Source organism: Carassius carassius, chromosome 9 (assembly GCF_963082965.1).
Source record: "Carassius carassius chromosome 9, fCarCar2.1, whole genome shotgun sequence".
In the NCBI taxonomy this organism is placed as follows: domain Eukaryota; kingdom Metazoa; phylum Chordata; class Actinopteri; order Cypriniformes; family Cyprinidae; genus Carassius; species Carassius carassius.
The window spans coordinates 15199471-15222579 of record NC_081763.1 but is presented as its reverse complement, the minus strand read 5'-3'; the positions used below and the strand labels follow the sequence as shown (position 1 = coordinate 15222579).

At 39.2% G+C, this 23109-nt stretch overlaps 3 protein-coding genes across 4 annotated transcripts; all 3 read left to right on the top strand.

Annotated features, from left to right (window-relative positions):
• Nucleotides 1-133: 133 nt before the first annotated feature.
• Nucleotides 134-3312, top strand: LOC132149057 (protein yippee-like 3). The gene is made up of 5 exons (XM_059557964.1): nt 134-404; nt 1679-1797; nt 1876-1919; nt 2009-2117; nt 2234-3312. Exons 2-5 carry the CDS (start codon nt 1681-1683, stop codon nt 2321-2323), a joined length of 360 nt encoding a protein of 119 aa, XP_059413947.1. The 5' UTR covers nt 134-404; nt 1679-1680; the 3' UTR covers nt 2324-3312.
• Nucleotides 3313-3687: 375 nt separating this feature from the next.
• On the top strand, nt 3688-8140 carry si:ch211-11k18.4 (uncharacterized). The gene is made up of 13 exons (XM_059557963.1): nt 3688-3829; nt 3924-4060; nt 4506-4617; nt 4735-4828; nt 4948-5002; nt 5083-5223; nt 5368-5528; nt 6026-6124; nt 6226-6371; nt 6483-6654; nt 6741-6853; nt 7330-7414; nt 7504-8140. Exons 2-13 carry the CDS (start codon nt 3943-3945, stop codon nt 7558-7560), a joined length of 1353 nt encoding a protein of 450 aa, XP_059413946.1. The 5' UTR covers nt 3688-3829; nt 3924-3942; the 3' UTR covers nt 7561-8140.
• Nucleotides 8141-8904: 764 nt separating this feature from the next.
• rabep2 (rabaptin, RAB GTPase binding effector protein 2) lies at nt 8905-23041 on the top strand. Of its 2 annotated transcripts, none has more exons than XM_059557961.1 (13): nt 8905-9143; nt 13624-13788; nt 14621-14709; nt 18342-18698; nt 19059-19154; nt 19511-19609; nt 19700-19810; nt 19913-19991; nt 20204-20215; nt 20352-20407; nt 21040-21138; nt 21224-21340; nt 21542-23041. In XM_059557961.1, exons 1-13 carry the CDS (start codon nt 9098-9100, stop codon nt 21641-21643), a joined length of 1428 nt encoding a protein of 475 aa, XP_059413944.1. In that variant the 5' UTR covers nt 8905-9097; the 3' UTR covers nt 21644-23041. The 2 variants fall into 2 exon arrangements, with proteins under 2 accessions (XP_059413944.1, XP_059413945.1); XM_059557962.1 differs by having other exon boundaries at nt 8907-9143; nt 13627-13788.
• The last annotated feature ends 68 nt before the right edge of the window (nt 23042-23109 follow it).

Below are 23109 nucleotides of genomic sequence, written 5' to 3'. Positions count from 1 at the left end.
TCAAGCGCACGGGAAGAGAGCCTCTGATTGGCTGACCTATATTCCAGACGTCTCTGTCTGTATTATGATTGGTCAGCTACTGTTTGTTGTCCGCCACATTACGTATAAAATACTTCCTCAGAAGATACAGTAAACAAATCCACGGACTATATTCGGTCGCGGCATATTGCGTGAATTTAGGAATTCAAGAGGCTTTGGGTTGACATCACACGGTTTTGCGCATTAAAGCAGGTTGACGGGAGGGACACAAAGGAGGGAGCCGCAGGAAAAGCGCAGCAGTTGGTTTGGTTGAGTGCGTTCGATTAGTGAATGCTCGGGCTTCATGCCGTTGTATTGAGCAGGCTTCTCTTCTGGCGACAATACTGCGAGCAGCGTTTTGTCTCGAATAAATCGTTCATATTAAGGTGAGTCCAGTTTCATTATTAGCATGTCAAATGGAGCGAGGATGCTATAGAAGCAGTTCTAATAATAAACCGATGTAACGTTACTTATGGTTTAGAGCCCGTGCACTATGGTGAAATTGTTACTTTTATATGTCGAAACATTTATTTAGGCGACTGGCATATACGCGCAACTAGCCGCGTTTGTTAGTTCTGTTATTCTAGCAGTGAAGAAGGAAATGAAAAATTCCGCGAATCGGTTCTTTCGAACAGTTCATTTCAAAAACGATTCGGCTGTTATTTTAAACTGTGACGTTAGGTTATAACCCTGGTCCCTGACATGCTGACATTTCGTTTGTAATTTATTCATTCGTTCATTCATTAATTCATTCATTTGGCCTACATATAAAGAAAAAAATAAAAATTATATATATATAAATAAAAGTAAATTATAAATTAGTAATTCAAAAACCTAAGTATAATTTAATTTTACATTTTAAATAATACTAAAAGTAATTTGCATGTCTTGGCAGAAAAAGTTTGGCTGAGAGTTCTTTGTAGATAAAATGTAACATACAGTAAACTACTTTCCAGTCAATTTTACTTACTATTCTGCTAATTACGTTCTCGGGTCTTTACGAATCGGTTTTACATTGGTTCAAATGAATCGATGTAAGCACCCGACTCATATTAACGATTCGTATACGATTTTCCTACCTTTTATTGTGGGCCGTGCTGAAACGTTGTAGTTCATATGAACAGAAACTAAAATCGTGAGCGTGTCTGCGGAAATCAAGTAACTTTTCAAATATTTTAAAACCCAGGATTATATCTAAAACTGTATTTATTACAGGATGCCATAGTTATTCATTACCTCTCACCACTATTTACTCTCGTGCCTGGCATGCCATATATGGGGCAACTACAGTGTGGGCAGTCAAGCAAAGTAGGTCATGAGGAATGTGTCCCTTTTTTCTGAAATATATATTTGAAACAGGATGCAAGATTTGCAGCAATATTAAAATGCTTTCCAAAGGCACAGGTTAAAAAATTGCAGTAAATGTCACGTCAAGCATGCATCAAATCTTAAAGCATTTAGTCTGCTTTGAAAATCACAGTATTGTTGGCTGATGATGTCAATGCCATAATTTCTAATTAGCTAGGAGCTAATTGGCTGTCAAAGCTGCTTTGTAGCCTTTCCTTTAAGTTTTCATGGTCCTATATAGATATGAGAAAGGACAGCACAATTTGTTATCCTTGCAGATATGATCTGACACTGTTTTTGTGTGTCTTCAAAGACATGGTGAAACAGACCAAGGCCAAAACGTTCCAGGCCTATCTGGACTCCTGTCACCGCCGCTACAGCTGCGTCCACTGCCGTGCACACCTGGCCAACCATGATGACCTAATTTCTAAGGTGAGAGTTAAATATTTGTGAATTGTGATGCTGTTTGCAAACTTTGCATTAAAGACTGACTTGTTTGTCTATTTTCAGTCGTTTCAAGGCAGTCAGGGCCGTGCCTACCTGTTCAACTCTGTGTGAGTATCACTTCTGGAAAAAATCTCAGAGCTTGAATTACATTGTGATGGAAGAAATAGTTGGTTTAACTGTCGTTTTGTAATGTCAGAGTCAATGTGGGTTGTGGTCCAGCAGAAGAAAGGCTGCTGCTGACTGGTCTTCATGCTGTGGCTGATATTTACTGTGAGAGTTGCCACACCACGCTGGGCTGGAAATATGTAAGCATGCTTTGTTTTATTAAAAAATGTAGCAGGACACACTTTTTTTCACCCAAAAAACCTGCAGTCTGATAACAATTTCTTCATTTTTTTCCTTTTTTTCCTTTCCTCTACAGGAGCAGGCATTTGAGTTAAGTCAAAAGTATAAGGAGGGGAAATTTATTATTGAATTATCTCACATGATTAAGGATAATGGCTGGAACTGAAGCCTTCAGCCTTTGCTTTAACTTTCTGTCACTGCTTGCAGCTTCTCCAAGATCATCATGAGATATGCTTTCTTTTATATATATCCATCTATGATCTACATTTACCATTGTGAGCACCTTTTTTCACACTTGTTTCCCAATGCACCAGTTTTTCAGGGGGTGGGGTGAGTCTCGTGTGATTGGTTTGTGTTTTTATATGTATTTGGAGGTGTGCTTGTGTGTAAGGCAAGCTTGAAAGAAATTTCAAACTGCTAAAATTATCAACCACTTAAATCCAGTTTCAAAGAATTCTTGATTTTTGTTGATTTTGACCGAAGCCCTCATATTCTCCAAATTAAGTGCAATTCATGAGGTTTGGACAAAGTATGATCAATATGCCAAGATCCAATGCCTTTTTATTCAATTTATTTTTACTTTTAAAGAACGAGGTATTTGTGAATAAGGTAGTGCATGTGAAGTTACTTTACTCTCTGTGTGTGTGTGTGTGTGTGTGTGTGTGCGTGCGTGTGTGTGTGCGCGTGTGTGTGAGGCTTAGAGTGGATCATGTGCAATATGTGTGTATGTGAGAGAGTTTGTTTAAAGGATGATTCATGCCTCCAAATTCAGTCATTTTGGTTGAATTCATCTTTTACTTTACCAAGTCACTGAGGTATCCCAACATATGAACATCTGCTCATAAGTGTGAGCTAACAGCAGGCTTGTTGCTGTAGAGATGTCCACAGTTGACTGACATTCTTAAGAAACTTTAATTGCAACTTATAAGGTGTAATTAATTTTTTTTAATGTTTTTGTTGTTTCTTGCATTATGTCTATGAGAAATATTCTAACATTGAGAAGCATGTAAAGACACATCGATCTGATCATGTTAGAGCAGACATGCCATTTAAATGTGTTTGATTGTGTGGGAAAATACTTCTTTGAATGCTAAATCATTAAAGTGTATTGCATTAACCTGAATTCTTTACATTAAAGTATGGGGTAAATGAAAACTACTGTTATGTTTTTTTTTTTGTGTGTATATATATATATATGGTTAGGAATTTTTGTACTAAAGTTGTGTATTCTAATTTTCTTTAACGTTAATGATACCTAGTACACTGTACAATACTGGACAAGAATATCTAAAGATGTACATTTCATGTATTTCATTCTCTCTCTATCTATCTATCTATCTATCTATCTATCTATCTATCTATCTATAACATTTTTATTTTTAGATGAAATCGTTAAAGAGCGCGAAAAAACTCTCAAATAAATGAACGGTGCATTTCACGAGTGCAAAGGGCGTAACTCCGACATTATTAATCATTAATGGTTATATAATGACGACGTTGTTTATAAATAAACTCGGCGGAAACAAGAAGCAGCTTTTATGCCATGATCATCAGAACCACCTCGATTGAAACGCGATAATAAAGACTACAACTCCCACAACTCTTTGCGCACATCGGTGACGTGGCCAGCGTTACCCAAGTAGACCGGGGCAATTTGAACTTCATTTCGGATGTATCTAATTTTCTGTTTCATTTCATTCGTTTCAAACTATTTTACCAGTGGATTTTACTTTGTTTGTTATAAAACGTAAACTGCTTTATTACAGCCCGTAATTTCACATCACGATGTCCGGGAAAATCAAAAGCAGGAGTGCAGCTAATGCCGACTCGGTCTCGGGTAGCGTGTCCTGCGGCGAGCGCATCTTACGGGACTGCCACCAGATGTACATCGACACAGAGAGCGGTAAGAAACCGTTCCCTTTTAAAAAAGGCTAAGTCACATTTTCATTGATTTACTTGGTGTAGTATGGCATCAGATCAGTCTCTAGGTGTGGATAGGAGGTGCTAACAGTAGCCGTTGAGCTAAAACGCCGGTTGGTATGTGAAGTATGCGCTTCAGAGGGCGAAAGGCATTTCACCTGTTTGCTTCCAAAACTTTGCGAGCATTACTTTAGTTTAATTCGTTACAGTGTACACCAAGCAACAAAAAATAAAAGTTAAGTAAAATAAGTTATTTTAGTGCATCAAGTTTAAATTGTATAACGATTTCTTCAGCCGTGATTGTCCCTCAGTGGGTGACCTTAAAGGATAGTACACACAAAAATTATGTTCCGTCACTGAACCTGAAACTACTCACCCCCTGACACTTTCTTTCCATTCTTTTTTTTTTTTGTCTAACTGTCCCGTAGGACTAATAACAATCGCTCAGACTGTTGGGGTGACCTTGCTGCCTCCCCGAAAGAAGATCACTGTGATGTTGATGGGGAACCACTCAGCTGGAAAGAGCAGCTTTATCAATTGGTAGGCTCTTGTACAGACATGAAAACGGGCATTTCAAGCGAGCACAGATTGCTTAGACTGAGAATGTGAGAACAATTAGAGCTCAAGCATTAACCCATGCGTTTATTTCTTTTGCAGGTATGTGGAGGAGCATATACAAAGAACAGGGGTGGCTATAGAGACACAGGGCTTCAGCTTTGTTACAAGTGGACGAAAGAGGGAATCGCTCACGGTAATTATGACCCCATACATGTCAAATTCAAGTTTTGTCACATGGTTTGCATATGAAATTTGCATTATTGGTTTAATCGTCTTCCACTTATTTTATGACAACTGTTGACTTGGTTTTAGGGAAATGCAACGCTCCATCTCTATCCCCATTTCAAACCACTGCAGGACTTTAAAGGTTTGTTGATGAATTGCACTAAAAAAGAGCTACAAGCTTATTGAAGCGGTGTCTAAAGTCTAACTTTCTGTTGTTTGCAGGGCTGTCCGAATACCTCGGCACTGAGATTTGTACTTCACGACAGAAACGGTTCAGTTTGGTGACCTTTGTTGACACTCCTGGTCTGGTGGATGGGGATATGAAGTACCCCTTTGACGTGGACCAAGCTATTCTGTGGCTCGGTGTGTGTTTCTCGTGAAGTTATTTGCATGTTCCGGAGTTGGCATTGTTGTAATGTTGATTTTTATTTTAAATGTACTATTATAAATGTCTGTTTGTGATCCTAATAAGTGTCTCTGTATTCTGATTCTGCCCGTCTACATCAGGTGAGCTGTGTGATCTGATCCTGGTCTTCTTTGACCCAATGGGACAGGCTTTATGCAAGCGCACACTCAACATTGTAGAGAAACTGAATAAGAAGCAAGGGGACCGTCTCCGTTTTTATCTCAGTAAAGCTGATGAGGCTGGTGGAGAGTCTGATCGACAAGTAAGATCCACTTATACACACTTGTGTCCACAGTTATACATCTTATTTTGATGTTTGATCAATAATACAGTAAAAACTTTGAAAAATTAAAAAAAAAATTACATATTATAACTTTTCTATTTAAAAATGTTAGAATATTAAACATCAATCTCTTTAAAAATTAATGTATTCCTGTGAATTTGAGCTGTATTTGCCTATTCGTACTCTTGTGGAATATATATATATATATAATTTTAATTTTTTTTTAAGAAATATTTTGTAATATTTGTAACATGCTATACTCCCAGTTTTGATCAATTTCTATCATTGCCTAAGTATTAATTAAAGCAATAAAGTATTAAACTGACTCAAAGCATTTTAACAGTAGTGTGGGTGTGTGTGGGTGGATGGATGGATGTTTCAAGGGACTGTAAAGGACAAGATCTTAAAAGGAAAATTGTCTTTGTTTGACTGCTTAATAACAACATGTCAAATTGCTTTGTTTTTGGTGATTTCAGAGAGTTATGATGCAGATTGTGCAGGAACTTTGCAAGCGTCCAGGACTCAACAAGTGTGGCTTCGACATGCCCACCATCTATGTTCCCAACCCTAATAAGGTGCAACCACAATTTTTCAGTTCCTCATTGTAAATGTGACAACAGCTCACTTCGTAAGTAAAGAATACTGAAGTATCTTTCCTCACTGTCTCCACTGTCAGCCCAGTCGATGTGTCAATCAGATTGAAGAGGTGTGTCGAACTATAGAGAAGACCATTAACCAGACTGTGCAGAACACACTGAACTCACTGGAGAAGGACTGTAACCTCATCACCGAGGCCATCACTGAGACACTTGATAATGACAGGTAAGTACATCCTTATATTCTATTCCAACATGCTGTAAAGGCAAACACCAGTGTTTATTAGATTGTAATGTCTAATATTACAGTTGCCACTGTGTGTTAAACTCTCTATAGGCAGTGCAATATAGAGAACCGTCGATCACGTTTCAAGGGCTGTTTGTTGGGCATGCTGGGTTTCACTCTGCCCTTGCTGCTCCTCGTCACCCTGGTGCTTGGCAGCCTCTCCAAAGATGTGCTGGTGCTCATGCTCGGTGATAGTGGCATAGAGACACTCACACTATATGTGGTATGTATGTATATGCATTTTTGTGTGTGTGTGTGTGTGTGGGATTCACTGTAGATACTGATGCACGTGTTGGTCTGTGTGTTCAGGTTCCTGCTGTGAAGGCGTTTGAATCCTTGTCAGGGGAGGTGCAGCTGTATAGTTGTGCTGGACTGGTGCTGTTGTCCTTCGTCTTTATCCTCCTTGCTCGCTTTTCTTTCAGGTGAAAAAACGGATTATAAACTTCACGTGTTTATTGGTTGTTTCTTTATTAGGCAGAAATTAACATTTTAATTTACTCCGCATCATTTTAAAGCTTGCCTTTTTTCTGGTGAGCACTAAAAGAGATTTACTATGCTTACACTCATGGTCCAAAAATGACAAAAACACTGTTTATTATTTTAGCATTATGCAGGGGGGTATTTAGCTATATTTATTTGATGGATTTACTTATTTCCTGCAGCAGAGGGGAAGAAAAAAAATCTAATTTCCTCCTAAATATTTAATTAATTACCTACAGCAGAAAGGAAGGTTAGTGAATATTTTTTGCACAAGTTTAATGAACCTTTTTTTTTTTTTTTTTTTATAGGGGAAGATTAGTGATGAATTTATGTCCCTTTATGCCAAATACTTTTATTGTGCGGGAAAGACCTCATCTCTTGTTTTTTTTTGTTTTTTTCTCCATATTTCCACTTTTAGAACCAAACCAACACTCTCTGGGAAACAAAAGAGACAGCTTCAACAAAAACTGGAGTATGTCCAGGAGGTAGTGAAGACCAAAAAGGTATAGTGTGCATTTGTGTTGCTGATGCATCTAAAGACCGCTACAGTGATGATGGACTCCGCTAATGACTCCCTTGTATGTTTGTGCAGAAAAACCTCTATGAGGAGTACCTGCGTCAGAGTGTGGGTGATCAGGACATGAACTGAGAGGGAATATAGACTTCAAATATCTGGATAGGATGAATACAGCACCCAGAAGTACCACTAAACTGCATCTCATCATTCCTGTAATGTAATGGACACAGAGAAACTATTTAATTGGCACTTAGTTACAGCTTACAGAAGCCGTATTGAGTATTTCAGCACTAAACAATGATGGAGCTGTGGACCAATACTGTGTTTGTTTTATTATTATTTTATTTTTAGTCTCAGTGCAGTATAACAATTGTACTGTAAATGTCAGTTGAAGGGCCACATGATGAGATTTGATTAATGCTCTGAAATATCCTATTGTTGGGCAATTTTAAATCATCCACCTTTTCTCTGCGGTGTACCCGAAATGCTCTGTATTGTATGGTAAATTACCAGAATCACTGAGGAAGAAGTAGCCCTTCATTTGACATTAGATTCTAATGACTTCTGGTGTCTATTTACATAATAGTCAGTTTTAATAGAAATATTGAAGCTGGCTTTTGTATACCACTGTTACATTTTTATGTCAAGTTATTGCTGTTATGATAATAAACGAATGTGTGTATAGCTTCATTGCTATTCAGAAACTGGCAAAGCAAGGACTCAAAAGATTGCTTACTAGGCTGAAGTTAACATCCAAATCCTCTTTAGATCTGTGTTACGTTGCATGTGTGTTCTGAATGTAAAAATCATAGTTCAGAGTCTTTGTTGTTCTGTAAGTTGTATCAATTTAGACTTTAAATCTGATTAATTGTTTATCTTTGTTGAAAACAAAACCATGTGTCCATTATTGTCCTAGGCCCAGATTTGAGTAAAATTCTCCAGTTAGACCTTTACTTCTAATTATGAGTACATTATAAGAGACCACTTAATGATGATATGCCACTCTGATTCTTTTGCTCTGAATCAAACCGATTACTACAAATCCTTGTTCATTTATCAGAACTGACCACAAAGGTTACTAAAAATTGCATGCAAATTCACTTGTCAAAAACAGTGGGAACCATTTTTCCTGCATCAGACAATTTTTTTTATTTTTTTATATTGACATCAATAGCATTGTCAAACATAATTTCTACAGAGATCGTAAAATATTCTATATGAAAAATACACTAGAAAATGAAAGCGATTTGAACACTATTACAGTGTTTTTAAAGTAAAGGGAAATGGATGTCATGGCAATTATATATCCTGCATTTTAAAACCTACCGTCCGTAATCGACAACCTGCGGTGTCTAAACAAGTGTTTTATTTTTCGTTTTATTTTATTTGACATTCAAATGCACAATTAACCAAACGTTTAGGAAAACATTCAACACTCTTTATTCAGCTCACTAGGTTTGGAAACGATCAGCGCGCGTGTGCGACTCTAGGGAGGATGGTGAGGTAATATCCGCAAGAATGAACCGGGGAAAGTTGTTTCCTGAACTCTTGGTGCAGTTTTGTTGAAGGCCGGACCTGCTGCACTTCACACAGGAAAAGGAAGACGGATGTGGGCGAAGAGAATAATAACGAAACGAAAGGAAAATATCGAGACAAATGCCGTGAAACCATGGAAGTGTCGGACACGACAGCATCGCGCATTGAGGAGCACAATGGTATGAACAACCATTAACGTTACATCTAGTCTAAGAGTAGAGGTTTGTGTCGATATAAACACATTTGGGGCAATTATTCAGAGATTGTTGCGATTAAATGAGTAAGTAATGACCATTTCAGCTTGGCGTGCAAATATATCTGATCGTGTAAACGTTAGCTGCCGAAGCTCTTAAATTAGACCACGTTGCCTTAAACAAAATGTAGGCATGCTTTGATGACAGTCGTGTTTTAGCGCCCTAAAGTTTTAAGTTCGATATTGGCTTTCCCGCCACTGTTCTCTAGAGTCGACATTCTTACAAAGATAACCCCGCGTTACCTCTGTTAGTTTTAACAATATGCAACCATTGTATGTCGAAAAAATAAACAATTAAAAACTCATACGTCTGTTTTAGCTGCAGTTCATACCCGAGAAAGCTTTGACGCAGTGTCACGGTACACAAAGCTGAAGGGATCGTCTGAAAATTCCTTCAACTGGTTTAAACGACAAAATTATTGTAATAACAATAACTTTTAACATTTAATAGTACACATTGTAAAACTTGTAGTACTCAAGAGTGACTTAATAGAGGTTAGAATACCTCATTTTATGCAAGTACAGAAATAAAATATATTTCTTGGAATTTTACAGTACATACAGTAAATAAAAAATACAATAAAAAAAATGAAAAAATTCTGAAATTAACCAAAAGCTCTTTTTCCTCTTTTTTTTTCTTTTCTTCTTCATATTCCAAATATTGTAGTAGGTTTCTGCTGTCCAGACTGACTTACTACAGCTGAAATCTTGCCAGTGCCTCCCTTACTGTATGTACAGTGCACAAATATTTTTTTGTGAAAATAATTACACTAATTCCTGTACTGGAATTACAGTAATTCCACTCCTTCACCTCAGTGGTTGAATGACGTGCCACTTCCTCATACAGTGCCTGTCAGCCCACCGTGGGACCCTCTGATCCAGGCAGATCCTCTTCTCATTTAAACTGACCATTCTTTTGCTCTTTTGGGCCCTAGTTCTCCATCTAACTGGCCCTCCTTGGGCACCTCTGTGACTTCACTGGTACCGTTCATGCAGAATCTGGGGGCCTGGTTAGCACTCCCCTGTTCTGAATCCGGCCCTGCACAAGCTCCCGTTTCAAGATGTTGATGCAGAAAAGCATTCTTTAATGCATTTGCCATCAGGACTGGTTTGCAGCAGTCGACCTGAAGGACCTGATCGACCTGTTCCTCTGGTTTGCTTTTAAGGGTCGGGCATACCAGTACAAGGTCCTGCCCTTTGACTAGTCCCTGTCACCCGGTGTCTTCACGAAAGTCCCACCGCTGTCTTTCGAGATCAGGTGGTGAAGCTGCAAGCTCCCCCGGAGGAGACAGACCCTGGCCTCTCACTGCTGTGTCCTGTTCTTGCCCTGCGCATTTATATGGACCATATGCAGTGTTTCAGAACATCTGAGCAGCTCTTTGTCTGAAACCTGTGCTTGTGTGAATGCCCTGCTGGTCAGCCCCTGTACATGGCCTTGTGCTCTGACAAAAAAAAGGTAATGATTAAAATCGGCTGAGATGTGATACAATAGTGATACAATTGGGACTGGAACTGACTGTCTCTAGAAAAGGTCAAATGTTTTATTTTCATTTTTTTATTCATCTTGCCTCTGTATAATGTATATTGAAGTGATGCAGTGTCTAAAGTGTTAACCAAGAAAACGCTGTATTGCTGCTGTTTCATAAGTGCCACCTACTGTCAGAGAGTGAACCTGAGTCTCATTCAGAGCTTCTGCTGTCTTGTTTTGTGCAGATGTGTTTTATGTAGTATAGTTTTCATAAAACTAAATTCAAAATATTATGTTTTTGCTTCAAATTTTGAAATTAAACAAACCATGTTTTCCTTTAATTTTAAATGGAATGAGCACAGACAAAGATTGTTTATATGAAGAGATTTATTTTATTGGTGTTATTTCTTTATTTGATTTTGGGTTTGTTTTAACATTTCAGTTTAGTTTTGCTATTTGACATATTTCAATGTCACAAATAATTGTGCAGCATTTTGTCCAAGCAATAATTAAAGGACACCTTTTCATTTATAATTTGTCTTAAATCTCATTAAAAAAAAAGTGACACAAATTTCATTGTGGAATCAGTATAGTGATTTGTATTGCACCGTGAGTTGAGTGAATCGTTACATCCCTACTTCTTCACTGAAGATTATTGGGCCTTTCAAGCGTGACCCCATATGTCAGTATCGATGTAACGTCTCTGTTCCCTCATTCAGGGAACAAGGGTTACAGCAGTAAATGAGACGATCCATAAATGGCCAGCACACACTTCACAAAGTCCAGAAACATTCCTCGAGGACCATTGGTTGGCAGGTGTGTCCTCATCTGCTCATTAAGCCTGGCGTGGTAAAATACACTTAACGAGTGGTCAGTGGTTCACACTGGTTATTTGGAACCTACTAAAGCCTTTGGAATAGGCAAAAATTTGTTCAATAAATTATTTTAAAAAAATTGTATGCTGTACATGTACAGTTAAGGAGGTAGATTTCAGTTGTACTGTGGCAAAATTTCAGTTGTAGTAATTCAGTCTGGCTACTAGGATCCTACTACTTTTTTTGTGAATTACTGTAATTATTTTCATATGCTTATGTTTTTAGTAGGTACAGTAGTACAGTCAGTAGAGTAAGAGAGGTATTCACAAATTATGTCTGTGTGCTGAGTAGGCATGTACTATTGCCAAAATTCATCTTGTTAATGAAGTAGAGCTCTGTTATGTGTGTCACTTATCCGTCACACACCTACAGGTGCTGGTCATATAATTAGAATATCATCAAAAAGTTGTTTTATTTCACTAATTCCATTCAAAAAGTGAAACTTGTATATTATATTCATTTATTACACACAGGCTGATATATTTCAAATGTTTATTTATTTTAATTTTGATGATTATAACTGACAACTAACGAAAATCCCAAATTCAGTATCTCAGAAAATTTGAATATTGTGAAAATGTTCAATATTGAAGACAGCTGGTGCCACACTCTAATCAGCTAATTAACTCAAAACACCTGCAAAGGCCTTTAAATGGTCTCTCAGTCCAGTTCTGTAGGCTACACATTACAATCATGGAGAAGACTGCTGACTTGACCTTGCACAAGGAGGGCAAGACACAAAAGGTCATTACAAAAGAGGCTGGCTGTTTACAGAGCTCTGTGTCCAAGCACATTAATAGAGAGGAGAAGGGAAGGAAAAGATGTGGTAGAAAAAAAGTGTACAAGCAATAGGGATAACTGCACCCTGGAGAGGATTGTGAAACAAAACCCATTCAAAAATGTGAGGGAGATTCACAAAGAGTGGACTGCAGCTGGAGTAAGTGCCACTACGCACTCAAGAACCACTACGCACAGACGTATGCAAGACATGGGTTTCAGCTGTCGCATTCCTTGTGTCAAGCCACTCTTGAACAACGGACAGCGTCAGAATCGTCTCGCTTCAAAATATACTGGACTGCTGCTGAGTGGTCCACAGTTATGTTCTCTGATGAAAGTAAATTTTGCATTTCCTTTGGAAATCAGGGTCCCAGAGCTTGGAGGTAGAGAGGAGAGGCACACAATCTACGTTGCTTTAGGTCCAGTGTAAAGTTTCCACAGTCAGTGATGGTTTGCGGTGCCATGACATCTACTGGTGTTGGTCCACTGTGTTTTCTGAGGTCCAAGGTCAATGCAGCCGTATATCAGGAAAGTTTGGAGCACTTGATGCTTCGTGCTGCTGACCAACTTTATGGAGATGCAGATTTCATTTTCCAACAGGATTTGGCACCTGCACACAGTGCCAAAGCTACCAGTACCTGGTTTAAGGACCATGGTATCCCTGTTCTTAATTGGCCAGCAAACTCGCCTGACCTTAACCCCATAGAAAATCAATGGGGCATTGTGAAGAGGAAGATGCGATATGCCAGACCCAACAATGCAGAAGAGCTGAAGGTCACTATCAGAACAACCTGGGCTCTCATAACACCTGAGCAGTGCCACAGATTGATCGACTCCATGCCAAGCCTCATTGCTGCAGTAATTCAGGCAAAAGGAGCCCAACTAAGTATTGAGTGCTGTACATGCTCATAGTTTTAATGTTCATACTTTTCAGTTGGCCAAGATTTCTTAAAATCCTTTCTTAGTATTGGTCTTAAGTAATATTGTAATTTTCTGAGATACTGAATTTAAGATTTTCCTTAGTTATAATCATCAAAATGAAAATAATTAAACATTTGAAATATATCAGTCTGAGTGTAATGAATTAATATAATATACAAGTTTCACTTTTTGAATGGAATTGGTGAATTAAATCTATTTTTTGATGATATTCTAATTATATGACCAGCACCTGTATTTTTGTATTATGCATCGGTGTTAAACGATTCTTTAAAAATAAGTCAGTAGAGTAGAAAGGGAACAAGGTTATTCAGAAGTTTCTGAAGTCCTTTTGTGTTTTCCTTCTGTAGAAGCTGAAGAAGACCTGCAGGCGCAGCTAATCGAGTGTCGAGCTCAGCTGGAGCACTGGCAGGGTGTGGCGAAGATCTGTGAGCTTGGCAAACAGGAGGAGCTGCAGGAACTGCAAAATCAATGCGACCAGGAGATTCAGTCCTTGCAGGAGGCTCTGAGAGGTGAGGAGTGAGAGGGAGGGATCGAAGCAGTGTGGGAGGTAAAGCACAAGTCTGTTTGGCCATTGTTGATTAATCATGGAACGTCTATGGAGAAAAGCCACAGTGTGTCTTTAGAGGAGTAGCTCATCCAAAAATGTATGTCTCGAGAGCTTGAGAACCTGATTTTCTCAATCTTTATACAAGTAAACACCTCTGTAGTTCACTAATACAAGGTGGGGGTGAAATGTGTTACCAATTTAAAGTAAGGAGACGTCTAGCTAAAAAAGTTGTAAGGCCAGAGCTCTTTGTAGTGACATCGGAAAGACCTTGTTATCTTTAATCAAAATGAGATACAACTCACTTCATCCCTGCTGACATTTTTAAGTCTGCACTAATGCCAATCACATTCCTGTATGCAACATTCACTTTTCACAATCCAATTAACAACCAAATTCCCGTTGCCTAAACAGTAGAGCATAGGGCTAGCAATGCCATGGTCATGAGTTCGATTCCCAGGGAATGAATGAACTGTTAAAATGTGTGCCTTGTGTGCAGTGTAAGTCGCTTTGGATAAAAACATCTGCCAATTTTATCAATTGCATATACACTTTTTTTTTTCCTTTTCCTTTTTTACACTTTTATTTTTCTTGTTCAATAAGCTGTTGCATTTAGAAGTATGTTAGAATCCAGAAGTTCTGTTAATTGCAATTTCATCTCATTTGCCAATTTGAATGTCATGAAATGGAATTTAACCCAAAGAAAAGGAAGCGACAAGGAATGTTTCATTTTCATTTTTTTGATACTTTGTTACTGATCCCACATTTTTCACATCCTGTTTTTTCCCTCATCTTAGAAACGGTTGCTCAGTATGACGCTAGAATATCTGTTCTGCAGTCAGAACGAGCACAGTGGAGGAGAGCTGCTTTGCCCAAGGAGACTAAGGTTTGTGTGTTTCTGTGTCCTGCCTTCTCTGTGTAGGCCAAGAAGTATGTACTGATGTATATTTTTTATATATTTGTTTCCATTTTTGAAAGATCTTTTGTTTTCTGTCTTATAATGCACCTAAGTCAAAATACCTTACTTCCGGCGTGCCGCTATGATGGCGTCGCTGATGAGCGCTCTGTGCAAACTTTGCTGTTTTTCGTGTTTTTTTTGTGTTATTCGTGTTACTTAGTATACTTACTTTTGCTCAGACAGTACAGACTCTAATACAGTACGATCGACAAACACTACTGGACATCTGATCAAATTTAAACTTCGGTTCGGAAACAACGGCGCCCCTGAACTCCAGCTTCAGCGTCTACGTGCTCCCTCTGTTGCCGGCTTGCGTCCTAAGACACCGTCGGAAAAGGAGGAAAGGCAAGCGTGCTGGAATTCTATGCAGATCGTGGAAAAGAAGTTGTAATCCTCCTCTCCCTACCATCTTGTTAGCCAACATACAGTCTCTGGATAACAAACTTGACGAACTTAATGCGAGAATCACATACCAACGGGATATTCGTAACTGCTGCGTTCTGGCTTTCTGTGAAACGTGGTTACACTCAGAAGTACCCGATACGGCCATTACACCGCCTGGATTCTCCGTTTTTCGTCATAACAGATCGCTAAACTCCGGTAAGAGCTGAAGTGGAGGTGTGTGCTTTATGATTAACACTCGCTGGGGCACTGATGTTACAGTTTTATCTACACACTGCTCCCCTGAGATTGAACTGCTCTCCGTTAAAGTGCGCCCCTTCTACCTCCCGTGGGAGTTTAATTCAATAATTCTCACAGTTGTTTACATCCCGCCTCATGTGGACAAAACTAAAGCATTGGACGAACTGTACAGCACCATAAACGGATTAGAAATTGCTCATCCTGACTCTGCTTTTATCATTGTTGGGGATTTTAACAGGGTGAATATGAGGAAAGTTCTTCCCAAATTCTACCAACACATTAATTTCCCCACTCGAGGTGATCAGACATTAGATCACTGCTATTCAACACTAAAGGACAGTTACAAACCCCTCCCCCGACCAGCATTTGGCAAAGATGACCACATTAGCATACTGCTGTTACCAGCCTACAGACAATGCCTCAAACAGGAAAAACCGGTTTCTAAAACAATCTACAAATGGAGTGAAGAGGCCATCTCCACACTGCAGGACTGCTTTGATTCCACGGACTGGCAGATGTTTCGAGATGCAGCAGGAGACAACATACAGGAACACACAGACTCTGTGATAGGTTACATTAACAAATGCACAGAGGATGTTGTTCCATCCATTAACGTTAAATCATTTCCAAACCAGAAACCATGGGTCAACGGTGAGGTGCGGGCCAAATTAAGAGCACGGACTGCTGCCTTCAACTCTGGTGATCTATCTGCTTATAAGAAGTCCAGGTATGACTTTCATAGATCAATAAAATCAGCAAAAAGAGACTTTAGGGAAAGAGTGGAGTCAGAATATCATGGCTCTGTCCCCCAACGCATGTGGAGCAGTCTACGCTACATCACAGACTACAAAGGAAGGAAAAGCAGTGGTGTGTCTTTGTCTGCCTCTTTACCAGATGAGCTCAATACATTCTATGCTCGTTTTGAGACAGACAATACATTTCCTGCTGTGAAAATACCTGCTGACACTGACACCTGCCCCTTGGTTCTAACCACACACGAAGTGAGTAAGGCCTTCAAGAGAGTCAACGGCCGCAAAGCTCCAGGTCCAGATGGCATACACGGACGTGTCGTGAGGGCTTGTGCTGTCCAGTTAGCAGATTCACCAACATCTTCAACCTCTCCTTGAGACTTACAGTGATCCCCACATGCTTCAAGCAAACCACCATCATCCCTGTTCCCAAGAAAACAACTGTCTCCTGCCTGAACGACTACCGCCCTGTAGCACTGACATTAGTCATCATGAAATGGTTCGAACGGCTAGTCAAATCCCACATCTGCTCCTCTCTGCCTGACACCTTGGACCCATTACAATTTGCTTACCGTTCTAACAGATCCACTGATGACGCCATTGCAATGGCCATACACTCTGCACTAGAACACTTGAAGGGGAAGAGACACCTATGTGCGGATGCTGTTTGTTGATTACAGCTCTGCATTTAACACCATCATCCCTACCAAACTTATAGCCAAACGGAAAAATCTGGGTCTTAACAGTCACTTATGTAACTGGGTCCTGGACTTCCTGACCGGAAGACCCCAGGTGGTCAGAATTGGCAATCACACATCCTCCTCACTTATACTCAGCACTGGTTCTCCACAGGGATGTGTACTCAGTCCTCTCTTGTACTCCCTGTTCACTTATGACTGCTCTGCTAAGCATAGCTCCAACATCATCATCAAATTTGCTGACGATACTACTATCCTAGGACTCATCACTAATGGCGATGAGACATCCTACAGAGATGAGGTTAATGCACTCACAACATGGTGTGCTGATAACAATCTCTCACTAAACGTCAGCAAGACTAAGGAGATGATTGTGGACTACAGGAAGTCACAGAGAGAGGGTCACGTTTCCCTTCATATCAACGGAGAGATAGTAGAGACAGTTAAGAGCTACAAGTTCCTTGGCATTCACATCTCTGAGGATCTTTCCTGGAGCCTACACTCAGAGACCATAGTGAGAACAGCCCGTCAGCGTCTCTACTTCCTGCGGAAACTGAAGAGGTTTGGCATCTCCTCTAACATCATGTCAAACTTCTACCGCTGCACTATAGAGAGCATTCTGACCAGCTGCATCACTGTATGGTACGGCAACTGCTCTTCTTTGGACCACAAAGCTCTTCAGCGAGTGGTGAGAACAGCAGAGCTCATCATTGGACATAAACTCCCAGCCTTACAGGACATCTATCAGACTCGCTGCATGAGAAAGGCTCGCAGCATCATCAAGGACCGCACTTACCCTGCTCATCACCTGTTTGCCACACTGCCATCTGGCAGACGTTTCCGATCCATCACAACCAGACTTAAGAACAGCTTCTATCTTCAAGCCATCAGACTACTTAACAATCAGCAATCCTCCATCTAAAAACCGCAATACATGCTGCTCTTATGTGTACTTTCATTGTACTTGCACTGCCACTTTTTTTTAATATTCCTTCATGTTACTCTGTGACACTCTACAATGACTTTTGGACATTGCTCTACTCAGGAATACATCTGAATGTGTGCTGCTCTTAAGTTTATTTATTGCATCTGCACTGCCACTTTAATTTTCCTCCATGTAGCTCTACGTCACTCTACAAAGACATTTTAGACACCGTTCTACCCCAGTAATCATAATATTACCTCAGGACTTCTTATGTACACTATAACTCTAAACACTGATTACCTTTATTGTACCTGTTACTTCCACTTATGGGCATATAATGCTCTGTCCATGTCTTTCTGTCACTCAAGAACCTCAGTGCTCTCCATGTACGTCTATGTCTTATGTCTTGTTATTGTCACTGTATGTCTGAGCCTCGTCACAAGCATTTCAATGCCCAGTTTTCCCCAGTGTTAACTATGCAAATGACAAATAAATGCCTCTTGACTCTTAAGTCACTACATTTTACAGATTTCTTTGTGCATGCAGGTGATCTCTAAAAAAGGCAAGGTGGAGAGTACCTGTCCTCCACAGGGTGGTTCCCCTCCCCTGCGAGCTGCTGATCATGAGGGCTCAGGGTCAGACTCTGATCCACTGGAGCTGTCAGGAGAGAATTCAGACCCAGAGACAACAGGCCTTATGATGGACTACTTTCCCCAGCACTGTGACTCTGCCTCCCTGTCTTCTTTCTCTCTGGACACACCCTCTTTGCCCCGACATCCGCCCCCTCAAGAGGACACCGCCTCCCTGGTGTCCACAGGAACACTGGTGCCTGAAGCGATCTACCTGCCACCGCCGGGGCACAGACTGGTCACACATGCAGACTGGGACAAATTGCAAGCACAAGTTAGTATGCTTCTAGTTTTTATAGCAGGATTCCCACGATCATGGAAAATTGTATCAGGAATTTTTTTAAATGTGATCGTCAGGTGTGAAAGGTCATGAAAATTAACAAAATCTCAAGTAATGGAAAGTTTTTCTAGTTACAATTGACACTACGGTTGACCCTAACGGCTAGAAATTACTCTTCATGAGTGCAGTCCTTATCTAGTTATAGCAAACGATTTGAAACGTCATGGAAACGTATTCATCAAAAGGTGTGGGACATTTCTAGCCTGTTGTTTGTTAATCAGTGCATTAGAGATCACCCATGTCAGTGCGTGATGTCTTTCAGCTAACTTGTTGAATCACATATGGCATTTTTAGCTTGTAGAGCTTCAAGAGGAGGTGACCGAGCTTCAAGAGCAGAAAGCTGAGCTGGAGAAAGAACTGGATGTGCAAAGCACAGAGACACAAAAACAGGTACAGAAACTCTGTTCCTGTCTTTTGCTACACAGACCAAATAAAACACATTAAAAAAACAGTCACATTGCTTAATATTTTTTTGAAAACAATCATACAGTGATGCATTCTTTAATAACTAGAAAGTTCAAAAGATCAGCATTTATTTTAAATAGAAACTGACAATTTTATTGTCACTTTTAATCAATTTAATTATAATGTAATAACGTTTGGGTGGAAATATAATATAATATAATTTTTTTTCAATGGGGTTTAATTGCTTTGAGCATAAACCCTGATATAGCAAATTTACAGTTGATTACTGTCAAAGCAAAGATATCAAATATATTGATATATTTATGTTTTGTCTATTGCAGTTATCAGTGCTTCAGTCTCAGGTGCAAACATCTGAGACCCTTCTTCAAGACCTACAGAAATCTTTTAGCCAGTCACAAAATGCCGTTCAGAGCAGATTGGTGAGTAGCAGCGGGTAAATGGTCCAACCAAAGGGCAGCAGGAATCCATAATCCAAAATCTTGATGAGATCACAAACTGTTTTCACGCAGGCAGAGCTGTCTTACTCTCAGAAGAGAGTTTGTAATGAGCTCTCCAAGCTGAAAGGTGAAGACACTGATGTGGATGAAAATAGCCTTCCACCCCACAGTCCAACACTAGAGGTGTGTGTGAGTGTTTACAAGCAGGTTTGATAAAAGGAGGCCAGAGCTGAATGTTGTGTGTGTGTCTTAAGTCATTAAGTCAGTGTGTGTATCTATACTTAGGCAGCTCACTGTGAGGAGAGGCTTCGTATTGAAATAGTCAACCTACAGGAACAGCTGGAGACACGCACTGAGGAGAGCGGTCTGTCTATATCATTAGAGTACATTACATTTATGCCTTTGACATGCACGTTTTCACAAAGAGACTTTGCTTTCCCTCACTGTTCGTAAAACTTTTAAATAATGTTTCACAATCAATAATTTCAGTCATGTCTGCCGATTGTTTTCTCCTCAATGACATGTTCTGCTTTTTGTCTTTTCTCCTCATCTTTCTTGTCCCATCTACTTCTCCAGAAGTTTTAGAAGGTAAGTCATATATACTTTAACTTTTTTGTCAATAGTTTAGACCCTATTTGTGTGAGGGTAGGTGTTGATATTTTAGTGTATTGCCATGAAACTGTGTGTCCAGTGTCAGTTTGTGATTGAATTCCCTCTCCCTCAGTGAAGCTTGCCAGCCTGACAGTAGAGACAGACCGCGTACAGATCCAAAAGGAAAAGGTAAAAGGCAGCTTTTGATTCTCAGGTGTTATTTCTTATGAGACTAGGTCGCATTCAAAAATGTTCAATACATCCCTTTGCTTGTTTCTTTTCATATGAGTTCACTGTGTATTGCTGAAACACTCAGTCAAATCAGTCTATTAAGACATTTTTTGAATGTCATGTGCCCATCTGCTTGTTTGTACTTCAGTGGCACTGTAACCTTTAGGATTTCTCTTTAAGCTTAGGTCCTTTACTTTTAGTATTAACTTGGCCTGCCGATTTCATCGTGACAAAAGAACTGGAAGGAAAAACATCTGTATATTATTGTTGTTAAATATTTATACTTTCTAAATATGGTGTGTGTGTGTGTATAATCTGTGTATTTATGTGTCTGTGCTTGACTCATTTAATCCGACTACCAATAGTTAAGACATTTTTTACACCATATTACAAAGTGGAGAAATCTTTTCTCCCTTTAAAATTGGATGCTTTCACGAGGTTAAACTTGCACATAATGAGGTCATGTGACAGCAATGTAGCGTAGTGTTGTTTGAAAAGTTTGTTGTATAGTGCCTAACTGTTTTGACATATTGTTCAGAGTGTACAATGCAGTTAATAAGAAGGTGTCATTGTTTCGTCTGCGTGTGCAGTTGGAGGCTGAGCTGCAGGAGTGTCGTGTGGAGGTGCAGGGTCTGCGAGTGGCCCTTTCTCACCTTCAGAAGGAGAACAAATCTCACATCCAGGAGAAGGTAGGCCTGCATTTTGGGGTGAATAGGTGACTATCATTGCATTTGATTATACACTAGTTCACATCTCTCTATGTCTGTCTTTCAGGCAGCATTACAGCAGCAGTGTTTAGAGTGTCGCAGTCAGGTGATCCGTCTGCGCTCTCAACTAGACACTAGTCAAGCCGTGCAGAAGGATTTTGTGCAGCTGTCGCAGTCCCTGCAGGTACTTCGCTGATTTAGGATCGGCATTGAGTTTATACTCCTCTTCATCTATCCTGCATAAATTCTGCTGTCTCTGTTGACTGAGTTCATCAATTGTTGATGGCACACATAAGGCTGTGTCCTCACTGCATGATTTCTACTCTGTCTGTGGCAAAAAAGTTAAGCATAAGTATTTTGAAATAGTGTTTTCATTTCTTCTCAGGTGAAATTGGAACAGATTCGCCAAGCAGAATCTTTGAACCAAGTGAAGCACATTCTAGGGGAGGAGATCGAAGACACTGATTTACCTGCTGATGCCACATGAAACTGTATAAGAATAGGTGACATTTTGGCCAAACAAAGGGAAGAGACTCTGGTGGGCAAGGAGGTGGTCCTCAGAAAGGGCCAAGCTGAGGTGGGCTGCCTACATTAAAAAAAAAAAAAAGCCTACAGTGACATGAACGAATCGGCCACTCCTGCACTCATGGGTTCACACTTCTTCTAATGAACTCAAACAATATGGGGAAAACATGATACCTTTTTAATCTGGACAAACTGGAATTGCTAACTTGAATTTTGTGAAAAGCTAATACACTGACTACTAGCTGTACTAGACTTAGTGCTACTGCAGTGTAAGTTTTATCTCCCCGACCTAATCCTTTTTTCCTAATAGACACCGATGGATATATATATATATTACTTATTTTCAGCATCTGTCACCAGCAAAATAAAAACCAAAAAACATACTGGGGGCAGTTGTAACTTTATAATATATTTTTTTCCCTATATAACCCAGACTACTACAGATCTACCTTCTATCGCTATAAGAAAAAATTATATGTGCCAAAGTAACAATATCATTAATAAACATAAAATGAGAAGGACTGTCATAATATTTAATATTATTCCATATAATGTATTTTTTGCCTTTATATGGTACTAATTATTTTAGCTGTCTTAATGTTTTAAAGTGAAAAATTAAATGGTAAATGCATTATAATTGTTTGAACTGAGATGCAACCTTTTTACGACACTATATTAATAAGTTAAGTGTAATTAGTTGTTGACTAGATGCTAGTCTTACAATATATTAGTGTTTTAAAAATTAAATCTTCAAATTCATATCATTTTTATTCAGAAGTAGTTACAATTGCCCCCAGCTTCCCAGCCATGATGAAATCGTTTATGATCTCCACCAGCGATAGTGTTAGCATATTCCTTTAAGAGATAACATAAATATTACTTGAAATTAATTGCATTAAAGCCTTAGACAACCTAAGAAAATATTACACCTTTAAATTTTTTTGTACCTGTTTTTTTTTTTTTTTTTGGAACTTTATTTCAAAGTGAAACATTCATATTTACTGTTCTCAGACAGATAGAGAAGTTATATTGAAAAGATGCCATCACTTTAACCTGAATAAAGTTTGTGTGTATTAGTTGCCCCCTGCTATAATACTACCTACCCTAGTATAATTATTTGTGCATTCAATTTATGGCCAAAGTCACTTTAATGGAAAGAGCCAACATTTCATTATGAAGTATCTGGTGCCTGAGCCAATGAACAGAGGAGTGATGAGATGATAAAACACTAAATCTAACTTTGAATGGAGCTAATAAATGTTCATTCATATAAATGTAACACATGTTAGTAACAAATCTGAGTGCATTACATGTGTATAAAAGAAATAAAGATTCAACTAAAAGACAGTAACAGACGATACTTGCTTTTTATACATCTCTTTATTTTAAGAATAGCATTTTCATTAGAACATACTGTTCACAACAATA

Excerpts from the sequence above, each read along its gene's own strand:
- LOC132149057 (XM_059557964.1), top strand. The coding sequence starts at position 1,681 with ATGGTGAAACAGACCAAGGCCAAAACGTTCCAGGCCTATCTGGACTCC. Across the intron at positions 1,798-1,875 it reads ATGATGACCTAATTTCTAAG|TCGTTTCAAGGCAGTCAGGG; the intron begins GTGAGAGTTAAA and ends GTCTATTTTCAG. Across the intron at positions 2,118-2,233 it reads CCACGCTGGGCTGGAAATAT|GAGCAGGCATTTGAGTTAAG; the intron begins GTAAGCATGCTT and ends TTTCCTCTACAG.
- si:ch211-11k18.4 (XM_059557963.1), top strand. The coding sequence starts at position 3,943 with ATGTCCGGGAAAATCAAAAGCAGGAGTGCAGCTAATGCCGACTCGGTC. Across the intron at positions 4,829-4,947 it reads GAAAGAGGGAATCGCTCACG|GGAAATGCAACGCTCCATCT; the intron begins GTAATTATGACC and ends ACTTGGTTTTAG. Across the intron at positions 5,224-5,367 it reads CCAAGCTATTCTGTGGCTCG|GTGAGCTGTGTGATCTGATC; the intron begins GTGTGTGTTTCT and ends CGTCTACATCAG.
- rabep2 (XM_059557961.1), top strand. The coding sequence starts at position 9,098 with ATGGAAGTGTCGGACACGACAGCATCGCGCATTGAGGAGCACAATG. Across the intron at positions 14,710-18,341 it reads CTTTGCCCAAGGAGACTAAG|GTGATCTCTAAAAAAGGCAA; the intron begins GTTTGTGTGTTT and ends TTGTGCATGCAG. Across the intron at positions 19,811-19,912 it reads CCCACAGTCCAACACTAGAG|GCAGCTCACTGTGAGGAGAG; the intron begins GTGTGTGTGAGT and ends ATCTATACTTAG.